Genomic DNA, 10,429 nt, shown 5'->3' on the forward strand with positions numbered 1-10,429 from the left:
TTATGTTGTATTCAAGCTCATTATATTTTCTTGTAAGCAGACTGGACTGAAGCTTTGAAATCCGTAATAATAAAGGATACGCACATGTGTTAAATATCAAATCAAATACTCTAATATTAAACATCAGTTAATTAGCCTCTACATTACAGTACCTTGATGGTTTATAGATAAACAAATGTTAACTATTGTATAGTTGTAGTGTATGACAGCCAAATAGGCATGAAGCACAATTACACCGATAGCATTTCGCTTTGTAAGTAGAAACCATCAGCTCTCATTTTGGGTCATGCAGTGTATTGCATAACCTTAACCGGAAATCTACATCCGTGTACTCCTCGTCTAGTAATCGGCCGTAAATGAGTGTGCGGACGGTCATGAATTCATAATTGCAACAGTTCCACGGTATGTTTTCAGTCTGTAACCATGCTATCCTCTGCGATTGGTTTTTCTATTTATGATGTACAGTAGCATAGTGAAAACTTCCCGGTATTCCCTTTATCCTGCATAATAGAGTACTACAGTATTGCAATAAACTCTTCATTAAGAGTATGCCTATCTTAGTTTCAATTCAGTTTTAATTATAGATGAACAGAATGCGAATTTGATGCATACTCTCGTGAACCCTAATACCTAAACTTGGGTATAGTAGAAATTTTAGGCTAGTACATAGTATCTTATATTGATACATTATTACGGTTACTCCTATTTAGTGAAACCGTTAATAATCCGATCATTTATACAAATTATACGTAATTTCCCATTTATCACTGAAGTCTCGTTGAGGTGAATAAAGTACAGTACTAAATAAATTCTTTTAGGCCACAAATTTATTTCTAGTAAAAGAATACTGTTTGCTGATCTCATACAGCGATATGCGATGTATCTGCAATTCAAAGCATCACTAGCGAATTACACATACTATATAATGTACAGTAACTTATTCAGCATCGCTAAATATAAAAGTCAAAGGTGCCTTTCAATTTGTTTATATGCAATTTAATCTACAATATGTATGATTCAAAGAGATGACTTTCTAGTACTCATAAAAGACTTCACCATATCTCATATTTCAAAATTTATTAGATTATCTGACCATTCTGAAATATAGAGAAAACTTCGACCGATAAAATGATTCTATTACCGCAACTTCGGTAAAGTATGAAATACCCCACAATAATTTGTAGTTATGTTACTTGAAAGTTCTTTGAATGGAAGTTATCCAAACAGCTGTTAGTAAAATGTATTCGGCCTCTTCGCTACGAACTTGGATTTAAATTGTGATCTTATGATACGATGAGGCAGAGGAAAGCGGATTTTTGAATCCTATCGGAGCAAAATGATAGTTATTATTATGCATTTGAAAGACCTAGCTAGAATGTCGAAAATATGGTAGTAAATCTGCGGAACTTACGTGAAACTGTTTAATTGGTTGCCTTCTAGTTTTGGATGCTACGATGGGCTCTACCTTCATAACCTGAATAGATCGGGCTCTTGCTCGATGTCTAGCGCCCATTTCGCGATCTATATGACGTAACGAAACGGGTAACAACAAATTAATGCAGGTGATGTAAAATAATACTCTAAAAGATTCTAAAGTAATTTTAACATAATAAGATAGGCATACAAAGATCACAAATCTACTTTACCACATCGTATTTCTGACTAAATTTATGCCATAATGGGTTACAAGATCAATACAGAATTTGCTTAGAAATTTAATATTATTTTAATTAGCCTAAACTCCATAAGTCGGCCATTACCAGATATAATTTCATCTACGGTCATTTACAAATTACAACGTACATGGTAAATAATTGAACAGTGCACTATAATGCATAGGTATCAGCATAGCAAACTGCTATTAAGAATTCGGATCAACTCTAATAGATTCTATCATTTGCGTTATATAGGCAAAATAATTATCACAACTACAATCTGATACCAAGTGCTTTAAGACTTCCATACATATGCATCAACTTACACAACGCTGTGACTGCACCACCAATGGTCAAATCTCGAAATTCTTTGTACATGTTGTGAGTTCCACTGCGAGAGTCATACCGTAGCCAAATTCCAAAATTTTTAATTTTCGTTGGAGTTTTTTCTGTAATCTGCAATAATTTACGAATTATAAACATTTAACTAACAAAGTTATGTAACCCTTCAAAACTAGAATTTAAATTCTGTCGTAGCGTTAACGAGATAATTTTCATATCCCAAGTAAAAATATGCGTTACAGTACAGTATGTAAACGTACACTAGTTGAACCAGTTAGGGCATTACAAAGCATATAGGCATTTAGTATTAAGCTTATTATCGGGTTCTGCTAGGGTCTAAGCTTACACAGATCGCAAGATATTCATTATTTATGCTTATTAACTACTAATAAAGTTAAAATTTAAAAAGAAACACTGTTATGTTGCACTTTTATAAACACAAAACTTCAGATCTACAGATTTCGAGTACAGTTACACAGATTATGAAACAGTCTTTCTGTTGCATGCTGCGTTCTCTTGGCAATCAAAATGGTTTATGCAATATTATGAATAAGCATTTACCAAACGGCATTCTAAAATTTCGCCAGTCCCCTTTTTAACTTTTTTAAGTTTACGAACAAAGTACCAAAATCTGGATTTGGCAGTTACTTCATTTGAGGCAAAAATACGCATTCTATAAAGCGCGGGATTCGGTTCCTTATCGGTTGGTGCGTGACGACCTGTCACGCGATATTCCTTCAACTAGAAACAAAAAAGTCCATATTAACTTCCTAAGACTTCCTTTAATTTTAAGAACAAAATATTATATGCATAATACGACTCGATAATTTTATGCACTGAGTGAATCTCTGATCAGTGTGGATACAAGATACTATGCCATACGAAATACAATATTTACAATTAATAATACGCTCGCGTAAGTATACTGTAGTCCAGGACAGTTATTGTACTGTACACTGTACACTGTACTGTACAGTACAGTACTATAATGTTTGAGGGAGACATGTACAGTACAATGTACTGTATGAGGTATACAGTGCAGTACAGTACAGTACTGTACATGACTCACAATTTTCGGACTCGACAGTACAGTACTGCACAGTACAGTACAGTACACTGAGTACAGTACAGTGTACTGTATTGTAACTCTAATGTGCAGTAGGTCGCAGTGTTTTTCCTTTTATCTTTTCTACACTGTGCAGCGTGCACTGTACAGTGCTGTACACTATAGGGCGTTCCAGCCATTTGTTTGCGACGGCTCCCCCAAAAAATATTTTTTTGGAGCTGTCGCCTGACATCGCTGAAAACGGCTTACAGGTTCATTGTGCATACTGAATTCACTACTAAAGAAAAGAAAAAGGGAGGTAAAGGGGCCGTCAGCGCAAAATAATACGGAGGCCTGTCATTTTTTCGGTCATTCTACTATACAGTACAGTACAGTACGGTACTAATGAAATCGTATATCATACTGCACAAAATCAACTTAACAGCGTGTTAGCATTAGCAACTGGATGTCTATCGCAGATATGAATTTGCTATACAATTACTGTATTTTCTCAACTACTCATCAAACCGAAATACAGTACAGTACGGTACTGTCAGTACTGTACTGTACTGTACTGTACACTGTAGTGTACAGTACTATTGCAAGATCTACTGCACCGTACCGTACTGTACGGTACTGTCTATAAACGCGAATAACTACTAACTAAAATGGTCCATAGCAGTACTGTACTCACTATTCAGTGTACAGTACAGTACAGTACAGTAATAAAAAAACAGTACTGTGCTTTGATTTATTTTTTCTACTCAGCTCAGCCCATGCCTTCGTCATTGTACAGTACAGTAGTGTCACAGTATGAAGTACTGTATACAGTACTTAGTGTTGCTACATTCATTCTGTAACCACATGTTACACTGCTCCGTCGGTACTGGTCTGTACTGTATAGTGTATAGTGTACAGACATACACTTACTGCACGTATACGGTAATGGGTAAGGCCCGTGAGGATATGGAATATGCAAATGTAAAGTTAGCGTACTGTACAGTGTACAGTACAATACAGTGTACATCTATCATGAAAGAAATTTTTGAACTATTGTACAGAAATCTATAGTTTGATAATAATATAATAGGGGCTTCAGTATAGGAATTTCCTCATGGAAGTAGCTATCGCCGGCAGAATACTGTACAGTACACTGTACAGCATACAGTATACTGTACAGTACGGATCGAAGCATCATTGCTGATACAGCACCGTACGCTTTAGAAATCGTATCAATATAATGACCACCCTCTAATGAATATTGAGGTGTGGTTTTTGAGGCGCATTTTGTGTACGTTACAACCGTACTGATCATCAGTACCGTTTCGAGAATCGAAGGTTTTTACAGTTAATAAAGCAAGTGCTAGTAGACAGCAGACTTCCTTTTTCTTGATTAATTTCAACCCTATTATCTTCTAGACATGTAAGTACTTCGACGAATATTGTATTAATTATGTTTGGATGCCAGTATAGAGATTAAAAGTTTCTTTCTAAATTTCCTAAACTGCTTATTTTTCGTATATGCTTTTGTAGCATGAAGCGAAGTGTTTGCTTAGTAAAAAAATAAAAGTACAGTATTGTACTGCACTTCAAGTGAAAGTACCAAGTGTTAAGTTTACTGTCAGTAATGTAGAGAAGTACCTTCTATGAAATTGGTAAGACGACCTTATGTACCCGTATTATGCAATGCCATTCGTTATCTGTGTGCTAAAATTTTTAGTAATTACTTTTACTTTAGTGTAGTTGGCCTTATTTAAAAGTTACGCGTCCTATATATTTATGGGGTACTTATCATAGTAGCAGTAACTAACAGCCAGTAAGATCTGAATTTTTTCTTGGAAATTACGGTACAGCGTAGTTACGCTGTGAAAGTCCACTGCATAATATCCATTTTTAGTCGTGTATTAAGATTAATACGGCAGCAAGTTGTCTTTACTTGTCTATCATTGCAGCAACCGTATCGCTCATTCAAGTATCCCCTATTGATATGCCACATCTTGTCATTTTATGTGTACACTTTATACAGTATACTGCAACGCATACAATACATTGCGTGTAAGAGCAACTGTTGTACCGTACAGTATAATTATTTAGTTATTATAATCAATCGAAAAACTACGGCACAGTACTGTACTGTGTATGGTTGTATTGTAGATAGTAAAATTTAAAGCATGAAACGATTAGAGATAAATTTATTTACGTCACCGATTTACACTAGTTGTGAGCTTTTCTGGTAGCTACTTGCGTGGTACTGTAGCTGGAAAATCTTTAATTAATTAAAAACTAAATCTTTGGTAACCCTTGAATATTTTACTCCGCGCTGTAGACTCATGTGGTGCGATGCGGATTACTGTACTGTGATAGGGCTTGTGGCTTTTTTCAAATATTTGAACTAGATTTCATACTATTTCGTCGTGTTCATCATATTTATAGTACGTAGATTGCTTAAAGAGTTTACTGCTATTAATCATCATAAATAATATAATTGGTTATATGTAACAATCGTGGACATTAGGAGTTCAACGTGAACTTGACTAATTACCCGGGAGCTCGACCTCGGGGGAGATTCAGCCTTAAGATCTGTAAGAGAGTTTTCCGCACAGAACTATACTGTACGTACGTATTGAGTCGTGTTCATGACTTCTGACTGTAGTTACTACCTTTATTAGTTATTAAGATCCGGTGTCGAGACTGCCCTAGATAGGTGTTTAATTAACTTAATACAGTAGGGATTTCCTCGGCGAAAACATGCGCTCCACACGAACGTATACAGTACAGTACTGTACTTACAGTGCTCATCGGTCCCATTCCATGAATCTAGCTACTAGCAGAGTTTGTACTGTACAGTACAGTACTATAAAGAAAGAAAAAAAGCATGCTGTACTGTACACAGTGTACAGTACAGTACAGTATGCCATTGACAACCAGTATAACAGTACAGTAACACACTGTACTGTACTGAACTGTACTTTTCTAAGTCACCATCGAGTTCATGCTGCAGGCAGACAGTATACTGTCCAGTACTGTAGTACAGATGTTTGTTTCGTTGTTGCGCAATGCCATGATGATGAATCACGAAATCACTATCTTGATGCTAACAGAGACCCTACCCAGAGATCTGATATACCGTAAATACGTGTAGTTATGAAATTAATTTGAATAACACAACACTAATGTCCTAGATTAAATAGAGACCATAAGTACTTACTATTATAATTAGGATTAGAGCCAAAGTAATTACGAATTCATCTTTGATCTAGTTTAAAATATGTTACTGTATGAGCTGTACAGTATAGAAATTGCCATCAAACTGAAGACGCAATTTTTAATTCATAACCACTTTTACATACTCGTAGGTTACAATACTATACTGTAGATTGTACACTCACACTCCGCAAACTGACGCTGCAGATTGTATAAGATTAATGTTAGGCAAGTCTATAGTGTTTCAATTTTACTGACAGCGCTGATGTAATATACTTCATTTCTGTTTTGAACTCTACTACCTTATTACATATTACGTTGCTTAATCACATATTCACATAGACTATTCGAAAAGTCCGTACTCTACTGTGCTATGTAGTAACGTTAATGCATCTCTAATCGTAATCCATGGTCTATAGATTGCTGTGTTTATTGTATTGTGGGTATTAATAAAGCGTGATAGGTTCATCGTTTCTTTTTATTTATGGGAGACGCTTACTATTCACCGTAGGATAAAACTTGCACAGTATGATATTTTTTCGATCTTATAATACCTTCACTCGATATAATTTTTAAATAATGAATATTCATTAGTGACAACTGAAGATTGTATATAGAGGTGATCTGTAAGGATCAGAATGAATCAACATGCATTAGTAATAGACCGAAAAACTTCACATGACAATATTTGTTAATGATGTAATATAAACTGATTTGATAATAATCAAAATTCATTTCTTATTTTGTGGTGACTGTGTTACAGTACTTTATGATTATCGTTGTAATAGCTTACTAGCATTTGTTGAGTAATTTAATTGAGTCTTTATAAGTCGATAATAATAATCAGATGAGAATCTTTAGCCTAAATTTACGACTACATGACTACCCAAATACTTTGGTTAGTGCATTATATCAGTTATCCAAATAATACCGATTTCTTTTTACGATGATGTCCACGCTTATATTACAGTGGTAACTGTAGGACGTTTTGATAATAATATTTACATACTAGATTCATAGCCTATATCGTCAGAGACAAATCACGAATATCGAATTTCCGTAGAAATTGCTTGTGTAATCTCAACAAAGTTGATTATTTTAAGATTAGGACGCACAGTATGTTTGAAGTGCCTTGCAGCTTTCGATTAATAAATTTACATTGAACTATAGTACCTTTTATTTCATTAAATTCGTGCAGTGTGCTTTAGTGTTTTGTTGTTATACGTACACTGTAGTGTCAACTTTTGTTTTAATGCATTAATTTAAATTAAGATGCTCGGTTAATAATAATACTCAAATTTTGTTAAGATACGTTTATACGATGTTGCTAATTTAATATCATGCTTGGACAGTTGGACTTTGTTATAGTCTATTAGTTTAAATTTATGACTGAGGAGGTTAGAGTTGCATTTAAGATTTATTACAAAAATTAGGCTGTGCGCAGAAATGACATTTCAATTATTGTTATACTGGATGGCATCATTTTCTCGAATTGTCTGTTAGCTTTGTGATTTCTTTTACGTCTATGTCATCGTGAGCCTCAGTTTTGGTTTTGAACTTCGATTTTGTAGCTCGATAATGCGACAAGACTTTAGGCTCATCTGCCAGCCTAACATTTCATGTCTGACTGTAACCTGCTTCGTAACACTCGTAGATATGTGCACGTATATGCGTACTGAGACCTATTGTCAATATCCTTGATATTGTTACGAAACTAATTTCCGTACATTACGTAGATCTTTTCAATTAGATCAAAAGAACGAGGATTGTTAATAATTCGAATACAGGAAGTGTGCTTTTGTTCACCAGATAAACATGTTATTGATTACCTTTGATAATCTTCTATCATTGACTTAACTTATTCACTGGAATTAACTATAGTGTTAGCTTAAACTTCCTTAATGATATACTTGATAATGTAGTAACTATTAATTTCAGACGAAGTTAAATAACTGCCTATAACTGCGAATCTCTGTCTTGTTTTGCTTGTAGAAGTCCGCTTTGTCTGCGGCGTTGAGCATGGCCGCTATTCGTAAAAAGCTGGTTATTGTAGGTGATGGTGCATGTGGTAAAACGTGCTTGCTGATTGTATTTAGCAAAGATCAATTTCCCGAAGTTTATGTACCTACAGTATTTGAAAATTATGTAGCTGATATCGAAGTTGATTCGAAGCAAGTAGAACTCGCATTATGGGATACTGCAGGACAAGAGGATTACGATCGTTTGCGACCATTATCATATCCGGATACTGACGTGATTTTAATGTGCTTCAGCATCGATAGTCCAGATAGTCTGGAAAATATTCCTGAAAAATGGACACCGGAAGTCAAACACTTTTGTCCTAACGTACCTATCATTTTAGTTGGTAACAAGAAGGATTTGAGGAACGATGAAAATACACGTAGGGAATTAGCGAAAATGAAGCAAGAGCCTGTTAGACCTGAGGAAGGCCGTGCTATGGCTGAAAAAATTAATGCCTATAGCTACTTGGAATGTTCTGCTAAGTCTAAAGAAGGTGTACGAGATGTATTTGAGACAGCCACTCGCGCTGCCTTGCAAGTGAAAAGGAAGAAGCGCTCATTTCATTGTTCACTCTTGTAATTCGATAATCTACTGCTTCTGTGTATAGGTACAGTTACAATAATACGATAAAAAGGTGTTTGCAACTTCTATCACAGTACTAATTCCATTAAGATATACTACGGCTAGGTTGATATAGTATGATTTAATACTTTGAGTTGGTCATGACATTATTGCGTTCCTTTGACTTTTACTACATTTATCACGTAATTAAACTTTAAACAGCATAATTGTTGCGTTGATAATGATATCGCCTTTACATGTTAAAGAGGTACCAGTAATCTTGTATACACTACAAAAAGATACCTGGTTATTGAATGCGAAGCTTTCGTAACGGAAAATTTCCAGGTGTTTAGATGAGGAAATATTCTTTGTACTGATCGTGAAATTATGACTTGCAATCTATTTAGCTGTTACAGTCAGGTTATTCCTAGACACAGTCTTGGAAAGAAAGCAACTATGCATAATTTTCAAAGTCTATTTGTAATCAGCCTTTAGTTATTTTAAGATTGAGAACCCTGTTTGGTATATGTAAGTAAAATGCAGTACAATTATTATTCGATCGTAACAATTTTCATTATCGATTAATCATCACTGATTCATATAATTACCGTAGGATAAGTTTCGTTAATAGTGCCGCCTAATTATTCTCCCTGGCTAATTCAGTAAGCATGGTATAGCCATGGTTATTTACTTACATACTGTATTAAGCGTACATTCCTGTAGCTGCTTGTCTTCATGGCATATCAATATTTTTTCTGTGACCAGTACTTTGATGTGTATCATCGTTAATAGATTGCTGTCTGTGGTTAATAAATGATAACTTGTTGTAGTAGCTATATTGAAACAAACTGAAGCATTGATAGGATTTTAAGTTTCATACCGCTCATACGTACTACGAAGTTAAATGTTTATATTAGTGATTTTTAAGATCTTTGAATACTTATCTAACTATGCAGGTAAAACTGTATCATAATCCTAACCGCATCAACCTGTTCTCCGTGGTAAAGCATAAGTAACTATCGGACAGTTTTGAACAACAATCATTTCATCAATTGCAGAGAACTCTATTATTGAACCAAGTCATACAAAACTGCCATCAATTACATCTATTTATTGCACTGCAGATTCATTTTTTTCATACCGTAGTAGATGTTTACGAATGAAGAAACTGCAAGTTAAGTTTAATAAGTTAATTCGAGGCACAGTATACGATGATCAAGGATAATGAGCAAATTGGTCACAGAACTGCAGTCGACTGTTAGATTTACGTCAGATCGAGATCTAGCAACAAAATGCTGACATCCTTTTTGGCCATCCCATATTGCAACAAGATGATCTTTACATGACACAGTAGTGTATCCGCACACGTTTTACAGTACTTATCGGATTAAATTGAAAATTAAAGCATCAACAAATAAAAGTGTTAACAAGCGGATAACAGATGCATGCTTTAGCATGCAAAGATACTCGTACAGTATTTCACCAATATTCATATATTTAATGTATACTAGTGAAGGCATGTCACTGGGTCTTTGAAGAAAGCCAATAAATCGTCTCAATTACGCGTATATGAGATGATTCACGTATAAGCCTAACTATT

General features: G+C 34.9%; 2 protein-coding genes across 2 annotated transcripts; one reads left to right on the plus strand and one right to left on the minus strand.

Moving 5' to 3' along the window:
• Window positions 1-1,070: 1,070 nt before the first annotated feature.
• TRIADDRAFT_63193 (expressed hypothetical protein) lies at window positions 1,071-3,242 on the minus strand (the record flags this gene model as incomplete). The annotated part of the gene is made up of 5 exons (XM_002108911.1): window positions 1,071-1,323; window positions 1,412-1,521; window positions 1,982-2,111; window positions 2,559-2,732; window positions 3,222-3,242. 5 exons carry the CDS (start codon window positions 3,240-3,242, stop codon window positions 1,231-1,233), a joined length of 528 nt encoding a protein of 175 aa, XP_002108947.1. The 3' UTR covers window positions 1,071-1,230.
• Window positions 3,243-8,265: 5,023 nt separating this feature from the next.
• TRIADDRAFT_20369 (uncharacterized protein) lies at window positions 8,266-8,847 on the plus strand (the record flags this gene model as incomplete). Its single annotated transcript, XM_002108176.1, has 1 exon — window positions 8,266-8,847. The coding sequence occupies one exon, from the start codon at window positions 8,266-8,268 to the stop codon at window positions 8,845-8,847; it is 582 nt and encodes a 193-aa protein (XP_002108212.1).
• Window positions 8,848-10,429: the final 1,582 nt, after the last annotated feature.

The sequence above is a fragment of the Trichoplax adhaerens genome, genomic scaffold (assembly GCF_000150275.1).
Source record: "Trichoplax adhaerens TRIADscaffold_1 genomic scaffold, whole genome shotgun sequence".
Taxonomy (NCBI): Eukaryota; Metazoa; Placozoa; class Uniplacotomia; order Trichoplacea; family Trichoplacidae; genus Trichoplax; species Trichoplax adhaerens.